This window comes from Corapipo altera, unplaced genomic scaffold (assembly GCF_003945725.1).
Source record: "Corapipo altera isolate COAL_440 unplaced genomic scaffold, ASM394572v1 2b, whole genome shotgun sequence".
Taxonomy (NCBI): domain Eukaryota; kingdom Metazoa; phylum Chordata; class Aves; order Passeriformes; family Pipridae; genus Corapipo; species Corapipo altera.
Genome location: NW_020884874.1, coordinates 24,481,714 through 24,507,275, shown reverse-complemented (window position 1 = coordinate 24,507,275; position 25,562 = coordinate 24,481,714). Strand labels below are relative to the sequence as shown.

General features: G+C 37.8%; 1 protein-coding gene across 7 annotated transcripts in view; it reads left to right on the top strand.

The window, feature by feature from the left end:
- The window catches only part of TULP4 (tubby like protein 4), a 158,650-nt gene that overhangs the window by 93,136 nt on the left and 39,952 nt on the right, over positions 1–25,562 (top strand). For 6 of the 7 annotated variants that reach the window (XM_027634093.1, XM_027634089.1, XM_027634092.1 and 3 more), the window contains 2 exons: positions 8,451–8,579; positions 8,882–9,043. In XM_027634093.1, coding sequence (XP_027489894.1) covers positions 8,451–8,579; positions 8,882–9,043 — 291 coding nt within the window. Of the gene's footprint in view, positions 1–4,424; positions 4,502–8,450; positions 8,580–8,881; positions 9,044–25,562 lie in introns of those variants that run through there. The other variant, XM_027634094.1, reaches the window with a different exon arrangement.

The following is a 25,562-nucleotide window of genomic DNA, read 5'->3' as shown; positions in this document are numbered from 1 at the left end:
GTGTCTTACTTTTAGCTGAAATGGTGCTCCGCAGTGATTGGCTAGAAAAAGTGGGAACTATATTGTTCTCAGTATTTTGATCTTAAAACAAAATGGTCGTTCATCATTAGCTAGAACAGTTGTCTCTCTTTATTATGGTGTTTTATCTGTATGGAAACTAGAACAAAGTGAAAGTACTATTTATCCTTTGCTCATCCTTACTTACATTGAGTTTTGATTTATTTTGATTTAGCTTGAACTTGCCTCTGCATTTGTACGAAGTATGTATGGGCAATTAAACAGAAGTATCGTATGGAACATGTGAGTACAGGATGACCATTGATAAGAGACTGTGGTAGTAATGTGCATGCTGTAAAGGAGTTTCCCTCACTGGAGGTGAGTGTGGCATAACTTTAAAATGATTTTTCTGTGGAGACAGCTATCTTTTCTGTGAAAGAGCTTTTGGGACTTGTGAATCCTTGTGGAGGGAAGGGAGTCAAAAGCAGACCATAGACTTTATCACTGTCACTCTGTTGTCTGCAAGATGGGAGATGAACAGACCTCCACCCGTTCCCCTTACAAAAACGTAGTAGTGAGCAGATGTCTCGTGCAGATGGGTGATTCAGTTCAAGTCTTCACTTTTTTCATGCCTTAATTATTTTACTTTGGGTTATAACCAACTATTTGCTCTAATAGCTCTTGAAGAATAGTTAACAAACTTACTCAAATGAGAACTGATTGCCAGATACCAACATCTTGTCATCCATGTTAGATTCGTATCAACTGTTATTCCTCTTTCTCACATGCAACTTTCCATTCTGACAAGTGACCTGTCAAACCTTCTAGTGCCCAAACATATTTATTGGATATGCTTTGGATAAGCTAATTTCTCTCGGTGCTTGTGTTTTGGGTTTTTTGGTTGTTTTGTTCTTGTTGTTCTTTTGGGGTTTTGTTTTTTTTTGTTTGTTTGTTTGTGGGTTGTTTTTTTTAATGTCTCCCACAACTGTGATTCTTTGAAGCCACAGTTAAACATGGTGAATTCAAAGTAAAAAGAGTAATTCCTTTGGAACTGGCTCTGTGAGCCACTTCATTTATAGGAGCATTATACTTCTTGTCTGGTACCTGTGAGTGGTCTTGGGGATGCTTTCCTCTTCTAAAGTAAGTGATGAGATAGCACATTTTATGTTCTGTGAACATATAAAATGGTTATGTGGCAAATCCTTGGGACTAATAATAGAGTTTGAGGGTGTTATTTCTTAAAATGAAGTGTATGATTTAAGGAATGTAAGGAGATTTGTAAAGCTTTAGAGCCTTTCCAAGTCCTCATCTTGGCAGTTTAATACAAAGGCACCTAAATGTATTCAGTGAGATATTGACAGTCTAGGTATTTTTAAGACAACATCTTACGTTAAAGGCATTCCTTCTTCAAAGTAACTATCAAAATAAATTTTTGTTGCTATTGCCTTTTTGCCAAAATCATTGCCTCAAGCTTTTAAAGGTCAGACTGTCTTCCACTGGGGTTGGATGCCAAGTGCATGATACCTTTCAAAAATGGGTATATGTGGTGGGTTGGATGCCAACCCCAAGACACCTTTTAAAAATAGGCATGAGGGGCATTCATCTGTAAAGCGAATAAACAAAACTTGCTGGGGAGCATCAACATTCTTCCCAGTGGGTGAGCAACCACACTATTACTTGCAGGGGGTACCAACCGCTCACACACAGAGTGAATGAGTGCTGGGTGAATGGTTACCTCCTCTGTGCTTACTCGGAGGGTTATTGCTGGTGAACTCCATTGCTCCTGCCTGACCATTTCTCTTTCTGCAGCTGCACAGGTGATCTGAGTCTTTGTCAGCCTGGTGTGTGCTCTGAGAATTATGAGAACAAATGCCAAAGATAAAGGGGAAAAACTTAGAGCAGGTATTCAACAAAATGGCATGGAGCTTCTGATGTATGCCTACACGGTACTTAACTTTAGAGCCTTACCTGAGGTTTTTGAGTTAGGGATGTATTTGCTTTGAAGTCGGTTTTCATATGAAGGCCACAGAGAAGTCTGTGGTCAGAAGAAGGTACAGAGTTGGGCCTGGACCTTTCATCTTCATTATGGTCAGCACCTTATTGCTGGTCCAGCCTTACCTCTGATTTCAGTTAGTGCAAGGTTAGGTCCCCAGCTGACAAGCTTAGCTTATTGATAATGTTATACCATGAAATCAGATTGTCAGTTTAAAAAAAAAAAAAAGAAAAGCTGTTCAAATTTGGTCCTTGTATGTTGGGGTTTTTTTGTATTTCTTTATTTTTACAATACAAGAATGTTGTTATATTTATTTAAATATTATTTGCAAAAATTTAAACTCCTTTTCAAAGAGCAGAATGAGCAAGATGACAGCAGCTGGCAGAGTAATACACTTTTTTTCAATGAAAATGTAGGATCCTGGGATAAAGTGTCAAACCTCTAATGTACGAGTGGCAATGGGCAGCTCTGTGGGTGGCAGCAGCCGAATCCCCAGGGGCTGTGAGCAGCTGCTGTGCCCTCAGTGCACATCACTGCAGACCACAGCTTCTCCTGTGGCAGGGGTAAGGGGTATTAAATGACATCCGTCCCTGAGATATCTGGAGGCTGCTCCAGTCCTTCTAGAGGAGAGCTCATTTTTTCATTATTTAGGCTAAAGAAACACAAAAAATTTGGGCTGGTGTTTTCTGTCTCCCAGAACTCATTTGCTATTCATTTACCCACTGTGTAACCTGCAGCCCCTATTATGAATTGGCAGTTTTTCTCAAGAATTGTAAACACTATTATAAATTTGCCATTCTTTAGCTGCAGCACAATGTTTGTTATTAATAGCAGGAGTAATAATTCCATGATGGGTATCATACCTTGGAAAGTGACAGCTCCATATGCAAATGAAGCACTTCCACCCAGGTGTAATGTCACTGGAAACAAAAAGTCAAAGCTCTTCAGGTGTGGGAGAGATAGGGAGTGTATCATTAGAGCATGCAATATAAGACAAGGAGGATAGGAAAGATGGGTGATGCCAACTAGCTGTCTACCACATCTGCTTCTTTTTTTGTCTAGGATTATTAGGAGGAAAAATATTTATGTGATGCTCTTTGCGTGATTGAATTAGTTTGAATGGAGAGAATTATCTTGACGTTGTCGTGGCAAGAAATGAAGGTCGTAAGTGAAGGTGAAAGTAAGAACAATTGCAAACAGTCTGTTTGCAGCATGAGAAATTAGGAGAGAGAGAACTTAGATAACCTTTATACTAATATTTAAGACAGTTAAACATTTTGCTGAACTAAACATATACAGAACCATTTATAACCAAATATTGGTTATAAATGAAGTATAATGAGAAGGAACAGCTCATTAACTACAACCCTACTGCTTATTCTGGGCACCTGTTGTAACTTTCAAATTATATTCTAGTTATAAAAATCCACTTCAGTTAACTAACTTCAATTAGTTAACTAACAAATGTGCAAGGTTAGCACAGGTTCCTTCAAGGATTTAGTAGGGATGTGTATTAATGCACATACCTGTATTATATTTATGTAATGTGTATACACATTATACATGTATATACATATATCTGTATCTCTCTGTATGATGGAGAGAGAGACACCGAACTGTAGTAACATGTAAAAATGGCTATTGCTTTCTCTGGTTCTTGTACTTCTGTGTTTCATTTCTATTCCCCACTGTGCACTCATCCTTTTTCTTTGATAAATATACTTAAACATTTTTTTCAACTCTGTGGCTGTTAATAAACCATAATATGTACCAGTATGTTGCATGTATTATATGCACACATTTTTCTATACCTGTAACCACAAGTGAAGGTCAATGTACTCACTAAGGAATTGCATAATAGGACTGCTTGATGGAGCAAATAGGTGATGCTCAGTGATTCTAGGTAGATTGTCAAGTTCCTTTTGCCAGTGCCTTCTTTCAACCCATATATGTTCCTTTAAAAGCTTAAGTACTTTCCTAAAAGCACAGTATTGAAAGATGCCTTTAGATGGGCTGAGTTCTGTACTCTGCTACTGTAGGCAATAGACTAATCTCCTTTATTATTCTGTCCTAGGAACAGTTAGGCCTTCTGCTGGTGCTTCAGCACCTTCAATAGCACTGGAAATGTAGTATGATTTATTTGGGGGGAAAGGCCAGCAATTCCCTATCCTCAGTGGAGTTATAATGCATCACATCCTGTGCACCCTGTAAAGATATCTATTTACTTGTCATTTCAGAAATGCTCCTGCCACATAAAGGAATCTGGCCCTCCAGGTGTAGCAAATTGTGCTGTAATCAAATATTGGCATCGAGTATTCTCTGCTCTATTGCTGCAATAGTCCATCTGCAAGCATGTCTCCATAGTGTGTGTGAAAATGAATGCTGGAGAAGACCTCTATCTTCAGAGCATATGCTCATTCCCCAGTAAAATGGTTGGAGGATCAGAGATTTGAATAAATGAGTCACTGTGACTCACTACAGTGTATCTGTAATAAAATCTATCTAAATTTGGTAAGGAACTCTTGGAACTAATTGCCCTAGTTACTTACCTGTTTTATTTTTTTGTAGATGTTTGTCCCTTGCCTTTGTAGCACTTATGAACTGTATGTACATAAGTACAACATGTACTGTATGTACATAAGTACTTATGTGCTTATGTACTGTATGTACATAAGTAAGATTTCAGTGATGACTGTTATATGGTATTCTAAATTAAGGACTTCTGCTCTTGGAAGATTGATTGGTATCATATTTTCCGTCATCTCTTTCAAAAACTCTAATGAAATTAGGAATAACAAGAGCTCTCAGAATGCATTAGATTTTAGCAGGTTTGTATTGTATTAGAAAATGTGAAAAAAATTAATAAAAGCTTCAATAGCACGTAACAAATTTATATTACCAAACCTGACTACGGGTTGGGAAAAGGTCACGTTTACTATAAATCACATTTTTGCTACTCCAAAAATTGCAGTTACTCAAAATTTCTGGTCTAAAATCTTAATAGATAGTAATATTGTTAGCAACATTTAAGTATGCCATTAGTTCTTGGGTATTGTTTCTAACACTTTTAGGATTAATTAAATTTAATTTCTGAAAATCAAGTTGGCAATTAAAACAGAGATATTGAAGATCCTGAATGCTGCACTTCTGAAACAAATTGTTCACCACGATTTCTTGTATACAAAGGAGCTCAAAGAAAACATAAGACTTTGACTCAAAAGCCCATTGAACTTGATGGAAACCATCCTTTTTGAGGGCATTATGTTGACCTTTATATTGTACTTAATGTATTAGACCAGGAATTCCTTGAAGTTTTATTCATGGGAGATCACATCTTGTATGAGAAAAGAGTTTAGAAACTCATTAACATCTGTGGTACATTTTTTCCAACAGTAGAATGAACACAATTTGCAATTCTTCTAGAATTTTAAAAAACCCATAGCCGAGGAACAAACAAAAATAAAAATAATTAGACAATATAAGAAGGCTGTGTGGACCACAAATTGTCCACAGACAACTTACTTTTGTGCACCAACATTCTTACTCCTTTGAATACAAGATATAACTGTTCAGTCCAGTCCTTCAGTACCTGTGTGAAGATGTTAAGTAGGAAGCAGAGACCATAAAGGCAGAAGTAAAAATGGGTCCTCTGTGAGTTGAAACTGTTAGTGAAAGTAATGATATCTTTGCATTTATGGATTAGCAATAAAATTCCTCTTTGCAGAGGGGTAATTCCAGCTTATGCTTTATTTAAGTGTGCTATGAATGGGACATGTTTTCATATGCTTTACATTTTAGCCAACATAAAAGCCAAAAGGCAATTCTTCCTTTCTTTATCTCTTCTTCAGTATGCTAAGTGTCTAAAATGAAACTGGAAATACTCAAAGCAGTTGTGGACTCAGCACCTGTAGTCAGATGTTAAATGTAAATTATGGCAGCATCTTTAAAATGACCTCATAGAATGGTAGCATTTGCTCTGTGTTTGAAGGACTTGAATTTTCAAATTACAAATTTGCTTCCTTATGAGACTGTTATCAGAAGGCATATAAAATCATTTTCTCACCTTTCTGCTTATAAAACAGTAAGTTTATTTTGGAAGTTACTAATTTGTATCTAATTGCAGTAGAGGGAGGCTATAGCTAATCTTGTTTACATTCAGACGTACCTTGAATGTTTTATCAAGTCTAAACAAAAGACAGGTTGTACAGAATTTGAATAAAAATTTTCAAGTTTTAACAAAATTCCTATTTAAAATAGAAAAGAAACAAACCGCAACAAAGTAACTGTTGTCATTTTGCCCATAGTTCATATTACTAGTCAACTGGTATGTCTAATCTGTAAAATTGTATGCTCTTCTCAAATCTTTACCCTGTTTTGTCTGGTGATTTTAAGGTGTTAGCTAAAAATTTCAATGGTGTTAGCTAAAAAATCCATGTTAGTTGAACAATTAGTTTTCTTTTTGTTCCGAAATTTTGTCTTGCAATTCATTCTATATGATCTATGAAATATCCAATGTGAGCAGTGCCTAAGCATTTAAAGGTCTGTTTTTTTAGCAATGGTAAGTACCTTCTGCTCATTAATAGTCATCATTAGCCTTGGCAGCTCCCAGCCTTTAAAGAAAAATTTTCAGTGTTATCTTTGGGTTTTTCTTCAGTTCTTTCATAATATTGTTAGGCATTGCTGGCAAGTACAGTTATGTCACTGTTGCATTTTGCCTCTGGGTGGATGAAATTTTATGACTCTTTGCATAAGACTTACCCTAAAAAGAAAACAAAATTTTGACAAATCTGTGCTATTCTTATTTAGATGGAAGGGACAGAGCAAAACCTCCAACAAAGTACATCTGATTGCATTGCTATGATGGAATATTTTATTTATTACCCTTCCAATAAAGGAATATTTTCAAAAGCTGTGTGTGATATAGTCCATCTAGGGGCATGGTATAATCTGCCTGACTGGAAATGGTACTGGTGACTTGGAGTGCAGCTGCAAGGTTATAGTCAAGTAGAAGCAAGTGTTTTTCTGCAAAATCTCAAATGGGATTCTTCTAAGCTGCATAACAACAGTGAGGTAGTTTGTCATACTTGCTTCTCCCCATAATCTTTGCATATGAACAAAGAAATGCTTTTCTTGTGGTTATTTAACCATTCAAAGGTTGATGCTTTGAGCTGGTGAGCTTCTCTGATAGACATGTTCTGAAGTTCTGACCCTCTGAATAAGTGTAACACTCACTAAATAAGTGTAAGATCATCCTTCAGCTGTCAAGTTTAGGTTTTAGGTATATATGTGTATTTATATCCTAATTCTGAAAGCGACTGCTAATTTTGTTGTGAAGCATAAAGAGTCTCTCTACTTAGAGCTCATCTTAGGGCTGGAATCTTTAGGAAGAGCAGTCCCTCTCTGTAAACAGCAAAATATATTTCAGGAGAACTTGCCTGTCTCTTTTAGATGATTAATTATCTATATAGTTTTATGAAAAAGTGTCATTAGAGCTGGATGCTTAGTAAGTAGTTAAAATGACACTACTGATTGAGTATTTAATATATGTTTACTTCATTTGCATACCCTGTGTCTCAGTAAAATAGCTGGGGGGGAATTTACTTGTGTATGAATGTAAGCATCCCATATATATCAACATATTTTTGAAATACAACTAATTTTGGGAAAAAAGTTTTTAAGAAAAAGTCACTAACAGAAGGTAAATGGTTTTACTGCTAATTTTGCTTCAAGCACTGGGGTGACGTGCTTTTTTCTGTTTTATACTGAAGTCTCAAGAGATAGTGTATTTATTAAATTGATATTAATTAAAAATGAGAGAGAAATTTGGTAGGTTTAGACTTCATTAGATTGTTCAGAAAAGCACAGATAGCTCTAATGTGGAGAGAAGAGCCTAAAGCTGTTTTGTATTCCTTCTTCATGCAGTACCAAAGCAACTTTCCTATGGAATTTCTATTTTTTAATAATATGGGACTTTTGGGGTGTTTTTGGATATGAGTATTCAATAGGAGTATTTAAATTCACTCTCTGATACCGGTGCATGCAACTTCATTTGAAGTCACCAAGAAGTGATGATTTGACGTAGAGTCTGACAGTCTCTGAGATTACAGTGGGGGGAATAATTTGAAGGATTGTTGGATGGTCTGTGCAGAGCCTCCTGTTTGCTGCTTGTGTAATGGAGTGCTGCATTCCAGTGTACAGTATGATTTTATTGGAAGCGTGCGGTGCCTTCCAAAAAGGTCTGACGATGAGAGATTGTGTGTTTCCTGACAACCATGAAAAAACAATTCCAGCTGTTCTTGAGAGATGCCTAATGCTGTGCTGAAAATTGCTATTTTGTACATCTTTAGGATGTAAATGCGATGATGTTTATTTGGCGGTATTGTTTAACCAGTTCTTGTTAAATAGCTGTTAGCACAACATGCAGTTTTGGTAATGCTGTATTTGTTTGCAATCTTTTAAGGTTGTGCTGGTGAGATGGAACGAACCATTCCAGAAATTAGCAACCTGTGATGCAGATGGAGGAATATTTGTTTGGATACAATACGAAGGCAGATGGTCTGTGGAGCTTGTGAATGATCGTGGGGCACAGGTTGGTATGCATGTTTTCTCTGCAGTTGAGAGTGATCACATCCTGAGAGGCAAAATGAAGAGGACAATCAATGGTGCTTTATACCTTTCAAAAAGCACAGGAGAAAATGAAACATTTCTTTGTTGAAGAGAGCATGCAAGAATTGTCACAAAAGCACAGTTGCTTTCTCTAATAGACATGACAGTGCTACAGCTGGGTTAATAGGTGCCCTGTCTCATTCTGTGCAGTGTTGCCTTTTATTAAAACAACAAAATATTCCTACATGGCCCATATATCTGTTTTCTTGTCTTTGATATGTCAAGGTAAGCGACTTTACATGGAGCCATGATGGGACTCAAGCACTTATCTCCTATAGAGATGGATTTGTGCTGGTCGGTTCAGTCAGTGGACAAAGACACTGGTCTTCAGAAATAAACTTGGAGAGTCAGATCACCTGTGGAATATGGACTCCAGATGACCAACAGGTAATGAATGGGGCATTTAGAGGTGTCAGTTGAGTTGCATTGATATGTTATAGACTACACCTTTTAAAAAGTTGTTAAGTAAAATGGTCACTTGGTAAGATCAGTTTCCCTCGAAATTGCTGCTCCCGCTGATAAAGAAAATTTAATTCATCCTGTTGTTCTCATTAGGCAAATATGATAATGTACCAAGTTACCTATCATCACTTTTCACTCTGATTCACACAGAGTCTTATTCAGTTGTTTGAGACAGGAATCTGTAATTGTACCTTTAATTTGTTGGTACAACTGTCTTGAAAATGCATTTGAGCAGAGGTACAGCCTGGACTATTAAACATCTGACTGGTCATTTTTGTGTAGATCTGTCCAGTCTGCACTTGCAGCAAAAGCAATTCCAGCTGCAGATATAGTTGTATTTTGCCTTCATATAAGCAAATGGACCCAATTACTTGAGTGTCGAAGAGATGTCTCAACATTATGCAAACAACATAATTTAAAAGAAGGCCATTTTTCCAACCATTGAGTTCAGATCTTGCTAAGCGTTGAAAAAACCAGTTTAAAAAAATCATCTTTACTATTTTCTAAAGAATTATATGATATTGGACACATCACCATTTATAGCGTGGCTTGAGCTAGGCCACTGGTTTCATCTGCAGAATTTACAATGGCACCTTGCCATTTACTGCTGAGCTTACTGGATTGGTCTTCCCCTCCACATGCTTGCTGTCATTATGGCTGTGTATGTGTGTATAATACAGTGCTGAAAGAAATGATGGGCATAGAATAGTGCAAAGAGTAACTCTATTGTGGTCACAGCTGGATTGTTTTCCTCCCTTCATTTTACACCTCCATGAAAAGATGCTGGTTCAAGACTCAAGGTACCACTAAATTTAGAATACTATAAATTTATCCAAGATAGAGTTATTTTGGGAATTTCTAGTGGAATATAATAGCACTAATAATATGCATTTCTGCAGCAGCATCTAATAATTTTAGAGGGCTCTGCAAAGAATAATGAATTAATTATTGCAACATTGCTTTTTAAAGCCAGTGTGTCTAACTGTTTCTTTTTGAATCTGGGGAAATGTAAATCTTAACAATGAATAATTTACTTGAGATCAAGAGGAAGAGACAAGCAGCAGAAGTAGATCTAATAGCTCTCAGTCCTGTGTTTTGAGTGTGAGGCTACCCCATTTGTGTGATGCTCAGTTATTGCTGCTGTATTTGGAAATATCTTCATTTGAGTGTTTAATTTGGAGTGGCTGACTGCCTTTAATTCAATTTAGCCAATATGTTTGTACTTTCTAATCTGGATGCTCCATAAGTGGTTATTCCAGGAAACAAACACTTGTTTAGCATCCAGATAAATGCTTTCAAACATAATGGCTAATTCCAGCTATGTGAAAATCACTTGCTTGACTTATAGACTCTACTGCTGACAAACTCACTGAAATAGAGACCCAAACCAGCCACAAGCTTGATATTGCTCTGCACAGTTCTCCTAACTATGTGGTTTGCAGGGGTTTTCATGTTAAGTGATGATGGATCTTTTTACTGTTCTCTAGAGCTGGTGGAAAGAAGTGATCTTCTAAAATATATTTAGATATATTTGTCTCTGGAGGCACAAAGAGATATGAATCACAGAGGTACTAGGCAAGAGACTATGCTCAGTTCAAACTAAAAATAGCAAACTAGAGGGAAGGGCATTGCATCTATTACACACAAATAAGTGCGTATGGAAATGAATACCCTTACTAGCTTATTTCTTTACCTAATTTCTCTCCTGATTTGTATCTGTGCAAATGAGAACAAAATATCACTCTGGTCTAGAATAGCTCCAGCATCTTCCCTATTGCTTAATGTAGTCAGTAGAGTGAGTGAAAGATAAATGTCAACATTTAAATTTATATTTTCCTATTGTTCTTTTTGTCACCGCTCTGGTGCTGTGAAGGTGTTCTTGAATGTGTTCTTGGAAAACATGACACTCCATGGTCCCATGAGTTTAACACAATTATCTTTGAAAGTTAAATTTCCAAGGGGATTGTATTGTTCAGTATCAATTTTCCATTGTCATCATAAAAATTGCTTAATATAGTATGTCTGTTCACCTCACCCTTCAGTTCTCTTAACTTTCTCTTTCACTCCCTTCTGCACGCATTCTCCTCTTTTCTGCTATCTCCTCTTCTCCTATCTGTCTATTCAGCACCAGCAGACTGTCACCTGTGTCACTCCTCACTACAGCTCTGTGGCAGCTCTACAAAAGGAGGATAATTTCCTATCACCATCTTAATTTTCTACCACCATCCTTCTGCTAGAGGCAAGAAATGATTGGATACTGCAGTATTGCCAACCATTGTCTTGTTTGACAGTGTGTGTGGCCTCTGGGTTTGTGTCCTTGGTGTTGACACAGGCTTGAAGAAAAGCACCTGTGAGGTAGTGGCTAATGTCACCCGTAGATGAAACTCCATAGTTAGCTTTCTCAGGTCTTTTGAAAGCACAGATATAGAATGAGAGCAATAGAGGTGACCAGGATGAAGTACAGTCCTGCTGAAATTGATATAATTGTATCTTTTAACTTATTTGTTACGTACTCTGCCCTGATTAAGTTACTGGCTGATTTTATTAATACTAGATGAAACTGTTCTGCATTTCCTTTTAGGAAGAGAATGGTATCATTCTTGTGACTCTGTTTTTTTCAGGATTTCTTCTTGTCTTTTGGGGACAAACTTACTGTGAGTCATATGGATGACTGCAGTGCTTTTTTTCAGCATCGTATGTCTCAGATGAACTTCTCATTAAGGTCATCGGCAGATTTCTGCTGTGGTTCACACACAGATCTTGAGTCTGGACTTTGAGCTATGGCCTTCTTCAACTAATTCAATATACAGGCCTTTTGATTGTGATTCTGCATGTTTATTGTAGAGGACTAGAAGTTAGTTTTCTCACTTCATTGTATGTCTGTAGTCCTGCTTATTTAGGCATTTTCTCCTGTACATTATAGCTAGAGCAGACATCTGGACAAGGCAAAACCCTACTGGCCTCTTGGGGATATGCAAAAGGAAGACTTTACAAGCCTGGGTTGTCTGTTCTCAAGCAGAGTGCCATGCTTGGATTAAAATTGGATGGATAGAATTACTTAGGAGTGAGACCTTCTTTTCACTGTTTTTAAGGGCTACAAGAGACTATAGGAGTCATGTGGAGTATTTTTCTGGTGCGAAGGCTCACCTAGGATCATGTAAGGATGGAAAGTATATTTTAAATGAAAAGTAAATTTGAAATATCAGAAAATGCTCTACCCTGTATTGAGACAGTTCTGTGGTGTCATACCACACTTGTTTTGCGAAGAGGGAGTGTACATACCAAGCAGATTGAATGACTTCTAAGTGAGAAAAACATGACTTTTGTCTAGTCAAAGGGTTTATTTATAATTATAGAAGCAATGTCAGTAAGTAATTGAGGATTTTTCCTAAGCCCACAAGTTATATGAAACATCTTTCCAGTACTTCATCTCCCTTCCTTTGTATTTGCTCAGCTCCTAGTGACATTTTTTAATCTATCAATTTCTGCCGCCTTTGGGACACATTGTCCCTCTCCTCACAGATTTTACCCATTAGAAAAACTATCTCTCTTCATGATGGAGAAAGACACAGTGTCAGAGAACTAAGAACTGTAGAGAGGTCTAATTATCATTTTGCTTATAACAGTGTAGTGTAACTGCTTGGACTTCCCTGGGGTTGTTTCTGTTGCTGTTTCTGTGTGTGAGAAGGGAACCAGAAGGAAATCACTCTCCAATAGAGGAAGGCTGTGATGAAAATTAATATATTTTAGTTCATGGTTATCCCAAGAGGTGCTAGTAATCCATATTTATTCCTTGCATCTCTGCTAGTATAAATTATTAGACTTTTCCAACAGCTGTAAGTGCCTATTTCTATTTCTCCCCCCTCCCCTTTTCCAGCTGTAAGCTTTAATTTGTGGAAATTCGGGAACTGGCCAGTATTTGCTGTGGCTAGGATGTGACAGACTACAGGTATGTGTGAACTTTGTCAGCTTTTCCTCCTGATTTCTGTGAAAACAGGTATACAAGCAGTTAGCTAATTTGATTTGCATCTGGCTGGGTACACTGTTGTATGTGGCCCCCTTGCAATGCAACATGCATTAGTGCTAAGAATATGTAAGTACAGGCCTCAAGATTCAGCTGCTTCTGTTTCTAGTCAGACAAAATTATGGTCTTGGTGAAACAGAAAAGCAACACTGCGTTAGGAACAGATAACCTGTGCACTGAAGGGTCTTACAATGCACTGGAAGCAAACAATGAGACCAGTAGTAGATGAACAGCTTTGTCTCAAAACGCAGGGTGTGGGAGCTCTGTATATTGTTTTTAAAAAAAAACTCTTACAGCTTGCAGTAGCTGTGCAGGAAGGCAGTTTCTATGTTGGTACTCCTGCTCCCAGTGCTCGCCATCTCTATTCCCATGGCAACAACAGACGCTTCAGCATCTTTTTTTGGTGACAAGCAGGAGGCAGTGGCAAGCTTCACCTCCTTCCCCTCACCTGCAGTGATTCAGGGTGGAGCCCAGGAGTCAGAACGGAACTTCACATGAAGAAGGGGATGCTTGTTATTTCTGGGTCCAGCAGTGTAGCTGGGTGGGATCTGTATGCTAGTACAGCTACTAGTACCCTACGTGTCCCTAAATAGTATCAGTGCTGTGCTGTGCCAAGAGGCTGCTATGAGGTAGCCACAGTTCTCATGGGAGGTAGGAACTGATTAACGAGAAACGCTGTCAGATGGTTACTGGTGGCACTGGGTGTTTCATGAGCTTGTCTCTCAGGCTTCTTGATTTTGGTATGACTTTAGTCCCTGGCAGGAATTTACCTAAGTCCACTTTAGTAGAGTCTGCTTTTGGACCTCCCATTTTCATCTGTGAACTTGCATTTGCTACCACCTTTTCAGGAAAATGTTGTTCTGAACAGTTCCTAAGCTGGGAGGAGGGGTAGCAGCCTTACCTAGCTTGCAGAACACAGCTTACAACTAAGGACTTTGTAAGTGTTTGAAAATATTATGTCTGTTTGGGCCCTGCTGTCATCTTCTCACCTATGTTTACTTTTGCCTGCAGCTCTGGAATGAGGAGTTTGTGCACCCTCCTTTGATTTTATTCAGATGCTGTAGTACACATCTTATTCAGGCAGTCCTTGCTATTGTTGTAGTCACACTGATCAAGTTTAATTATTCTCAGACATCTAGCTGGGTGGAAAAAAATCTTGAAGACACCTTTTAATGAGTTGACAGAATGATGAAAGGGAGCTACAAACAGGCAGCTGGGGCAGTACAGGGAAGGTAGCTGTTTACCTTAATTATTATGAATGAAGAGAAGGAAGGACAAAATGAAAAAGGTTACAACCTGTACAATTTGAAAGTGTAAGCAATTATTTTGGTCTTTATTAGAATATTTCTTGTCCCTATTAAAGATTTTTACTGGTTCACATAATTGAGCCTTTAAAATGCTGGGGAATAACTATATTTTTGTGTTTTAACATACAAAGATATATATTTTCTCCCATCAGTTCTGGATGTAGAGACTATCAAATGACCCCACATACATGTTTACAATGACTGGAGCCGCTCAGAATTGCACTATAAGATACAGACTTTGACGAAGAACTGAAAGTCTTATTTTCATTGATGGATGAATTACTCAGATTACTGGGGGAAATGGCTAGAGGCTTTTTATAGCATTGAAGAAGTGTCATTAATTAAGTAGGCAGTTTATTCAAGCCACAAAGACTGCAGACAATGGTTAAATCATGTATAAAGATTTTTGCTTTGCATGCTGTATAACTGAGCAGCAGCATTAAAGTGTAAAAAGAGGAAAATACAGGGGAAGGCAAGTTCAGTTGTCTTTCAAGATAAATCTGTTTGGTAAATAAAAGAAACAGAGAAACAAAACCTACCACAGCTTAACTGTCTTTAATATTTTGGACTGGTTTTAGAAGCATTTCAAACCTTTGTGGCAAACTTGCTATTAAAATTAATGATTTCTGCTTGCTTGTGCTAAGGGGCCTATGAATGTTTACTATACTACTGCAACCTTTCATAGACAAAATATGTGGGGGTTTTATCTATACTTAAAAGGTTTAAATGTTTTTGGGGAGACTTTGTATTCTTGTTTTATGTATTTATACATGCTGGAATTCAGTAACACTTTGGTTTTGCTCTTTGCTTGGGGACTTGATTTTTATGATGGTACATAATAGCGACAGATTTTGTGCGAAAAAGTAATGTGAATTTTAAGTGCTGTTTTGCCTTTCTTTCTCCCATCTCTTTTTATTATGTTGTTTTCAAGCTGCATTATGCAGCTATTCCCTAAATTATGGATTTCTCTTTTCTTCCCTCCTTTTTTCTGCTATCAGTGCATAGTTGTATTAGCATTGTCTTTCCTTTGCGTTTTTGTCTCAGGGTAGGTTTACATGCATCATTCTGCTGAGAATACAGCTTCCAAAAAGAAGGAAGGAGAAGAGTTAGATAGCTTGGTGCACTGTACCTTTTTTTAGTTACACTCTCCTTTTCTCACTGCAATGAGCAGCTACACTGCAATGGCATCTCTCTGTGAGTTTATTCCAGACGAGATTTTTCCTGCCAGAAACCCTAGCCTGTACTGCACAGTTATTGAGTGGGTAATTGAAGGAACAGAGCAATAAGGTGATGCTTCAGCGTGCTTTCTTCTTCCCACTCACTTCATCTGTGCCTCGCCTAATCTTTCCCTTGATGCTCTTCATCCAGCCTGTGGAGGCAAGGGACTGAGAGAGCTAACAAGATGGTGCTGTTTGTTCTAGTCATGAGGGCTGTAACATGGGGGATGTTTATGGGCTGATGGCATCATGGCTCATGTTTTCTCAGTAGCTCCTACAGTGTTTCATGTCAACACTGTTTCAGATGAGTCTTGCAAGGAAATTTTCCCCCTAATGACTCTGCCTGAAAGGAGTAATACAACTGTTTTAATGTTTCGCTCATCATTGTAGACAGGGTATTTGATGTTTGTTACTGCAAAAAGCGATTGACTGAATGGATTTCTACATCCCTTTGGATGCACAGTGTACTAGGCTGTAGAGATCACCCTTAGCAGTGTACCTTGGAAATATTTCCCTATGACACTCAGGTTACAATATTGCTATTTTAGTTGACTGGAATCTGGAGTTTGTTAAACTCTGCACATTCTACCGTGTTGATGGCAGTGACATGGCATCGACACAAGGATGTTGATGGCAGTGACAAACTAGAGATGGAGGGAGAGCTGAAGACTTGTTGTGCTATTCAGTTAATGTGTCCACTTAGCTTTTTTCTACCCAGTGCTGTTTTACATTTTTGAAGCATCAGTGTTTGAGTCAGCAAAGTAAAGATGAGCACAAATAGAAACACAACCAGTCGATGTGTGGGAAGTGTCAGGAAGAAAGAAGTTGTTTACCTCTCCTCTCACCTTGCTGGCACTTGTACAGAAAGATTTTGCTTAAATAGCCTGAAGTCTTCAATTCTTTAGGACAGGGAGTGCTTACTTGAACTTGTCTTTTTCAAAAGCTCTGTGCTATGCTCAGCTGTGGGGCAAATAGTAAGAATGAGGTTTTGCAGCAGACCTCTGCAAGGGAGCAGCATATACCTATGCTGCTTTTTAGTCACTGCAGGGAAAAAATGAAACTTTCTGTGGGAAGGTGCTCTCTTTCTAAGGAGAAGTCATATGTAAGGTAGGAAAATTGCTGTGTTCGGGTTTTGAACTGGTCAGAAGAGGGCATGTGAGTGAAAGTGGAATTCTTACAGAGGAAAAACTCTCCAAACTGTCAAGGTTTTACAGCATTTTTCAGAAACAGTCCATTATTCCATTGCCAAAGCCACTTGGCGGAGAATGCTTCAGCCCCAGGATCCCTTTGGTTCATCCAGAGCTTTGTGCTCTTTTCGGTTCAAAAGAAATGTAGCTGGCAGCATGGTTGATGTGAACTTTATCATCACTTATCCATCAATTTTTTAGAAGCTAAGAAGAAGACCAGGAGCCAAATGGGATCTTGAACTTGGGTCAGATGTCTTCAAGCTTGCGAATAGTCTGAAACATTGGTGCAGGAAAGGAGGATTAGAGTGACTGAATCTGGAGGAAGATATTTGCACGTTTTTGCACTAGGTCTTGTCTGGGAGAGAAAGGCCAAGTTTCATAATAAATGGAGATGAAAGGTGTTATTTTTGGAAGGTGATATCATGTAGTCTTTCCATTGATTTGACAGAAAAAGATAGTATGCCAGTGGGAAGTGCGAGCAGCATCTCTTTATTCTCTAAAACCTTTCCTATCGATGTTTCATCCTGCATGGATTCAACTTGAACTCTCTACTTTGTCCAGGAGCCAGTTTCTTGTCAATGTTCAGACGTTGAGGGATTGTTGGTGACTGCATCAACAGAAAAGAGATTAATCCTTCCCTGCTTTCCTTGGTTTTAGAAGAATAGTCATTCTTCTTCAGTGCCTCATTCAGTAACAGTTTATTACTCAGCCTGATTCTGTGTTGACTCAGTTACACTTGACCTCAGCCATTCAATGTATTTCCTGACCATGCCGAGTTACCGCTCTCTACCAGCACCTAAGATCTAGAAGGAGAGTGCAGAAGTTAAGGGACTAACTTCTAGAGGCTTCTTGATTTTATATGATAAAATTCAAAACAGCAAGGACATTGCTTCTAAACTGCTTTGTATTGCATTTTCACTGGTCAAGAGTGCCATCCTTTTTTCTAAGTAATACCATTTTCAATTAGGACAAAAAAACACAAAACCTCAGCAGAAGCTCTCAGACTTCTAAAGCTCTGAAGGAGATTTTGGCTTCAGCAGTCAACATATCTTTCAGGAAATAACTAAAACCTGGCTTGGAAATAATGCGGGAAACTGCCAAGATTATCGGTTGACTTCTTTGCCTGATTGAGTAGTTGTTGGTAAAACTAATTGCGTTTTCCCACCAAATGTTGTTTTTGTTGCTATATATAATTGGATATATATGAAAAATGTGTGTTTTCATAGACATGTGTGAGCTTTCCTTTCAGAGTTTAGTTAGAAATCAGAAAACAGTGCTGCTTAAAGAGCATTCCAGACTACTTCTGCTGTGGGAGCTCAGTGGTCCAGGCTCAGAGTCCTGTCTGAGTAAATTGCCACTGAAGATGTTCTGTAGAAGGTGTTCAGCTGTTGGTTTTTTGTTCATTTTGCATGCTACTTCAAATGTGATTTGAAACACGACACACCTTTGAAAAAAGTACAACTCTTGTCCACATCTTAAGTAAACTAAGGCATATTGTTAATACAGTAAAGGACAACTCTTTTCAATTAAAAATGTAATTGCAATAGGATGCTTCCTTGAAAAATATCTCAGGAGTCTTTATACATTGCTGTATAAAGAATACAGCAATGTGTATTCCTAGAATACACAGGTCAGAATTGGTCCAGATATAATTACAGAGACATATAATAATCAGTTGTTCTGTGATTTGCCAGAATGCTTTCAAATAACATTATCTCTGCCTGGACAATTGCTTCTATCCCCACATGTCCACAGTAGTTATATGGCTTGAGATCCTGGTTTTAAGAATACTTCCATTTTTGACTCCTGAACTGGCATTCAAGGCTGTATCTTATTTACAGTCATTCAGCTATGTTATACTATTTTAGAGAGGAATAAAGCCAGTGCAGTTAGAATCTCCAGGTTTTAGTATTTTTTATTTTTTAAATGGATTTGTCACCAAGATCCCCAGTGGACTTACTTTGTTTTCTCATTTTGTAATAGGGCTTTGTAATAGTTATCTACATCCTATGGACTATGTAAAAGAGAGAATAAACAAGCTTGAAAGTAGGTAACTAAACCAGTGCTGCTTTTGAAAGCGTTAATGGCCTCAAATGAGAATTTCACTGCTATGTGTATATGTGCAGTTAGCTGAATGATCCTGGGTGTACCATCCATGTGAGGAGCTGGTAATTCCCCATGTCTGAGGAAACAAAAACTCTTCTCAGTTTTTTTTGGACATAAAGGCAGTCAGAGAAAACCTAGCACTTTCCCTCTGAGCTTGTGTGTGAATTGTGGTGATGTCTCTTTTTGTGTCAGTTCAAGAAACCGCTTTACAGTGACTGAATTTTTAATGGAAATAAAAAGCATGCAGCAGGAGACCAGCTGTCTCCCTCACTCTGCTTCTTTCTTTCTCTCTGCATTTTGAGGTAAAAAAAAGGAAAACCAAAAATATCACACTGAGGCAAAACAAACTTTCACTTTGTAATGTGTTCTAAGAAGCAACTGCTGCACTGTCTCTTGCTTTGTGATGGAGAAGTGGTAAACAAGAAGAGCCCAAGGAATGGAAAATGCTAATACTATAAATGCAAAATGCGGTAACTAAGCCTTTGCAAGACCAGCATTCTTTCATTAGGCTAATGAATGAAAATAATTAAAGGCAATAATTTTCCTAGTATTTCCTATGTTACTAAGCCTACCTGCATAAATAGAAGGCTGATAAATCATTTTGCGTATTAATCACTTTGTAGTCCAGTTAATTTTGAATCAGCAAAATAGATTTATCTCTATTAGTGTGATGCCATTATGGTGACAACTCTGAAGGCTTTTCCTATCATAAATACTAACGTTTGTCCAGATGGCTAAATCAGGGCAAACAGAACTAATTCAGCTTTCTTGAGCTGCTCAGCATCTTCTGACAGTGCAAATGCAGTTGACTTTATTAGCATTTTTGCAGAATGTAGTTTCTGAGGTACAATGCCTACTTTTCCTATGGGGGGAAGTAAGGCAGGAGGCTGATGGAAAAAAAACCATTGAGACAGGTCTAAATTTTGAAAAAGGGAGTGTCAGTGAAGCAGAACACTGAAGAAGGCAGCTGCAAATGCAGAGCTGTGCAGAGTAAGTTGTTAATGGCAGCATTCGTACTACCTGGTTTGATGGTACCAAGGTTTCATCTGATGTGTGTGCCAAACAGGCACACACAGAGGCAGAGAGTAAAACAAAATGCTGAAAGTGCAAGGTTTGCAAATTGGGTAGGTGCAAGAGGAATTCTTCAAACTTTAGAAGTTGACACTGGAGAATGTTAAAACCCAAAAATCTAGAGGTTTTGTGAGGTCATTTGTGATTTACTTGGTCACAAGATGCTGATGAGGTTTCTGCCTTGAGGTACTACTTCACTGTTACAGAGACTCCTAACTGAGGCTGAGGAAATTAAAAGAGAATCCTAGAACAGGGTAGTTTGAGATGCAGCAAGTCCCTCTGTCTGACTGGTACGATACAGCTGCTAGCAGAAATCATCTTGTCTGTGTCCTAAGTCTTGAAAGGCAACACTATTTTGCACCAATACATTTAGAAAAGGGTTTAGGAACATTCAAGAGATGTATAAATAAGGTTTACATCTGCACCTCACAACTGGTTAAAGCAAAAACTGAACATGGAATAACGAAACAACTGTAAACTTGTCTGAAAAGACCTAAGTAGGATGTTTCTTCCAGAGGGAGATCATGATTCACTAGTCTCACAGATGTCTTTGCATGTGTCAGTAAAAGTCATGTCTACAAAAAAAAAATAGCAGAAATTATGTATTTAGTTCTGAAAAGTCAACACATTCCAATGCAAGTAGCCCACCCCTTAGGATTTCCTGACAGAAATACTGTGCTTTGGCTTAGTCTCATAGTCTCCTTCATCCTGTGCATGAAGGATTTGGCAGGTATAGAAACTCCAGCAAATTATAACAATACATACTGTACTTACTATGTTTGGATGGATTAGCATGGTGGGGAGAAGAACTGGCCAGGAATCAATCCATAAAGGGGAAGACTGAGGAGTCAATTTCCACTTTAAAAATGGAGACAGTGGGTTTGCCTTTATGTCATACCCTGTTTTAAATTGTTTCTTTATTTTAGAATACTGCTATTTAAAATGTTTACTGTTGTGGGATACCAACATTTACAGGTTAAATACAGGTTTTTGTAATACTGTAGAGCTGTAGAATGATTATTTCATGTCCAGTAAAGCTCAGTGTGCTGGAGTGTCGCAGTAAACATCTTCTAGGACATAGATCTAAGTCTTTGCTTTTCTAATGTGATCATTTGCTTTCTGGAAAAACTTTGTGTGGTCACTTTGTCCTTCCAGCTGCCAACTGTCTTATGGGAGAAGGAAGATCCATAACTTGAGAAGTTGCTCAATGGAGTTATTGACAACTTAGCCGTAGCTGAGGGAAGATAAGAGCACTTGAAGTTTCATGACAGATGACATTAGTTTTCAGAACATTTCATTGTATCCAGGAATTTAAAGGCAATCTGTTCATGTACCTTGCATAGGCCTACAAGGCAAGTTCTGTCTTTATGTGGAAATTTGGGGTTTTAAACAATGAAATTGTACTAGGATGGAGTTTACTAAATTCTGTTTAGTGAAGTCTGCAAGTTGTTTTGCTTTTGTGAGTTTTCAGGTTTATGTTCATTGTAAAAAGTCAGAGGGGATCTTTTAAAAATCCTAGGCCGACAGAAGTAAAGCAGATACATGTTCTTTTTACCACATTCTAGCATCACGATACTGGAACCCCTCACTTTAGAAGTGCTACCCTAAAGTAGCCTCCAGAGGCTTTGTATTTCTTCCACTAGCAATAGCAAATCCAGCTTCTAATACTTCAGCTTCAGTCAAAGGCTCGGTTGTTTCCCTGATGCAGAATGACAGCCCAAGTTCTGAAAATGTATTGATCAGATTTCCTGGGAGTTTTGTTTAACCAGCAACATTAGAAACCTTTACTGTTAGTACTAAATGTCATGAAGAGAGGCATCTTGTTTTATCAATATCTTTCTGTAACAGTATTGACTGTTCAGTTTAAACAACCAAAACCTGAGACTGGAAACAATTTTTTCTTTTACCCTGCATATATACATCAAGTCATTTAATACATTATTACTGGTATTGGATTATCCTTGCTTATTATAAGAGTCAAAGTGACTGCAGTTCTGGAAAGCTTCTTTGACAATGAGGGCAGGCAAAGATGCAGGAACGGACCATGACTAGGTTCTCTGCAGATTTAAGTCAGGACAGTTTCATAGGCTTAAGTCTAAAATCATAACAACTTAATTTCCTCAGGTACTGCATATAATCAGATATGGTGAGATGGCAGGATCTCCCCCTTTTCTAATGCTGGTATATTCAAATAAACATAAAGCTTGAGTATTCTTACTGTTGATGAGTTCAATTTACTCACATTAAACCAAATTAAATAGCATCAAAATGCAAAAAGAACATCACTACTGGAAAATTATACTTCTCTTACGAAGTGGTGGGCCTCCTGAGCTGAACCTTCAATGCACTAGGTCTTTGGCCAATCCATTGTAGCTTTGCTGATCTCTGTGCTGTCAAACCATTTTCTGCTAGTACTCTGTCTGGTCCAGATGCATCACGACAGATCTTACAGGAACAGTGGCAGTTCAGCACAGCAGATCCATATGTAGCAAAGTCACCAAACAGATTCAAGTTGTTCCTCTTGAAATTAATTTTGTAACTTCTTGGCTATTCTAATTGTCATCTCCTCATGAGATGAATACTTCAGAGCAGAATACCCCATCTTTTGCTTGCCATATGTCTTTCAGACTGTTTATTGAAGAGTTTTTGATATCTTGGGGCATTTAAGGGGATTGCAGTCTTGAATGATAAGTTTCATGGATGATAGCTTAAAAATCTTTAGATGAAAAATCTTTTCATTTACCAAAACTAGATTATGAAACTTATCCCAGAGACTTAAGAGGTCAGCAGACTTAAGAGAAGGGTGATTCAGATTTGTTATAATAGATAGGAATCACCCCAAGCTTGGATTTCATGGAGAACCAAGATGTGTCTTTCAGAACTGAACCCAACTTTCAGCTCTTGGTAGACTTAGAAAACTGTCCTAATGCTGTTTACCACAGTTTTTCCTCCTAAGCATGCAACATCTAGGCATTACAGGAGCCCTGCATTTGTGTGACCTTTAATCAGCTACAGCTTCACTGTAGCGTGGGCTTTGTTACATTTGATATATTTCGTAAAGACATAGTGTATTTTTGTTGTGGTACTGACTCACACTTTGAATGTATTGGGTGATTTTAGGTATTTGGTTATCAGATTATGCATATTCTACAAATGCAATTCTACAAGTGGTAATGCATGTAAAATCAGTCGAAATAATGAACAGTATGAAGGAAAGGCAAATGAGTTAAGAACAGAACAAGGGGCCAAAGAATCACTTCAAAATAAGTACTTGGGTTTGGTTTTTTTAATTACTATTATTATAATTTTGCTTTTGTAATGAAACACTATTACGTGTTCATTACCTTTTTCCAGCATTCCCTCTGACCTCCTAAGTCTGCAAATAACCAAAAAAATATTAATTTAGGCAGCTAAAATGCAACTTTTTAAATTTCTCTGTTAGATCCTTCAGGCATACCCTGTGGCTCAACCTTTTGTCTGAAGGTCAAGAGAGTTTTATTCATCTGACATGAGTAGCTTAAGTGTGGCATTTATAACTTGAGTAATGTTATGGATGATAACACCATTGGACATTTTTACAGCTTCAGCAGGAGTTCAGCCAGCAGGGCTATCAACCTGATAAATGCTTTCATCTTAAAGGTTGTATTGCTACAATAACCCCAAAATTTAGCTGCTTCTTGCAACCTACTACCTGGCTAAAGAGATGAAGAGTGCCCTCTGACATTTCTAGGTTGCTAAAGAGCTCTGAGGTTCCAGTGAAGAATTAAGATGCTGACATGTAGCTGTTCTGATCTGAATTGGAAATTACTGAGGACTTCATAATTTTGAATGATTTGGGGGCATAGCTACTCAAAAGAATTAGCTTTAGATTGAGATGGGACTGAACTCTGGGTGATGAGTGCAAGCATTCGTACCCAATTATAAAATGATCCTACAGGATTTTAGGAAGCACTAAAATTGCTACTATTGTCAGAAATAATAGAGAGTTTCACCTCCTCTGTCTAGGTATTTGCAGTTATAAAACTTCTAGGAAACTGGTAACAAACTAATCTATAGAGTAGATTGAAAGTGATGTGAAAAGCTAGTAGGATTTTGACTTTGTAGAGGTTTATTTTGTAGAGATCTGAAGGAGAGTGGCTGTGTTTTGAAAGTAAATAGTGAAAGTGGCTGTGCACTGATTTTACACGTGAAAACAGTTGAAATAATGAACAGTGTGAAAGGAGATGAGATGATACAAGTGAAAGAAGAATGGAGTAAAGAATCATGAGAGAAGGTGGTGTGAGATGAACAAAGCTGGAGTTCTTGCTTTTATATCTGAGAATAGTAATCTGAGGCTTGTAGCAAACTAGCTACTGTTTTAACCCAGCAACTATTTAACACAAAAATATTCATAACATGTAATGATTATAGTTAAGGCAGCCAGATACTGATTTTTTCAATACTTTTCATAATGTGAAACAAGTCCATTGTTTTTCTTAAGATTTCAATGACTTCACTGGAGTTCTTTTGCTAAATTGCCATTCTAGTTTACAACCCTCACTGATCATTATATTGATCATTGAAGAAATTTTAGTGCCTGTTTTTTATTGACTAAGACTTAAGAAGCCACACGCGGTTTCTGAAACATCCAAAAGTGCAACCATGACAATTGCTTCCTAGGAGAGTGCTGTTGTATAAGTCTGATACAATACACACTTTGAATGCTGCAAGTCTGACACTACACCTCACAAGGAAGATGGAAAAGAAGACCTCTGACAGCAGAGGACAGCAAGGGTGATTGCAGTCTTTGAACAACAACTGTACCGGGAGATCCTAAGTAGGCTATGATTCTTCAGCTTGGAAAAGAGATGACTAGAAGATTAGATAATAGAGGTCTGTAAAATTGTGACTGATGTTGAGAATGTAAGTAGGGAACAATTATTCTGTATTTCTTTTAGTATTAAGAGCTAAAGGTTACCAACTGAAATTATCAATTATCAAAGAAGAGGGAGTATTTTTTGCTGAAAGCTACATGTGTGTGTAGGGGAGATGCCTGCTCAGTGCATCCTGTTCTTTTACTCTTCACCAAACACTTGACCACTCTTTAAGATACAAGGCTAGGTGAATTTTTGATCTGAGCATATAATTGTTAGTAACTTAAATTTACAAGTATTGGAAATAGGTGGCAGACTGAAGAGCAAGTATAAGATTGGCCTTCGTTTTAGCTGCATTTTTAATGCTGGCCAGATTTCAAATTGATGAGTGCCTTTAAACTTGCTTTAAAATGTATTCGCCGCTTACGGAATTACATGATAGCAGCAATGACCTTGGCTAATGCATTTATAGTTTTAAGATTTATTCATCCTTATTTCCTGATGGTTTTCTAAAATTCATCAAATATGCAGGATCTTAACTTGCTTGAAGCCTTAAAACAGAAAATGCTTATAAAAAAAGAAATTGCAGGTTCCAGTCAGACTGACCTCAGTCTGTGCACAATGGCTATGGAGTTGTTTAGGGGCGAGAAAAAAACTCAGGTTATCCATTTTGTTTTTG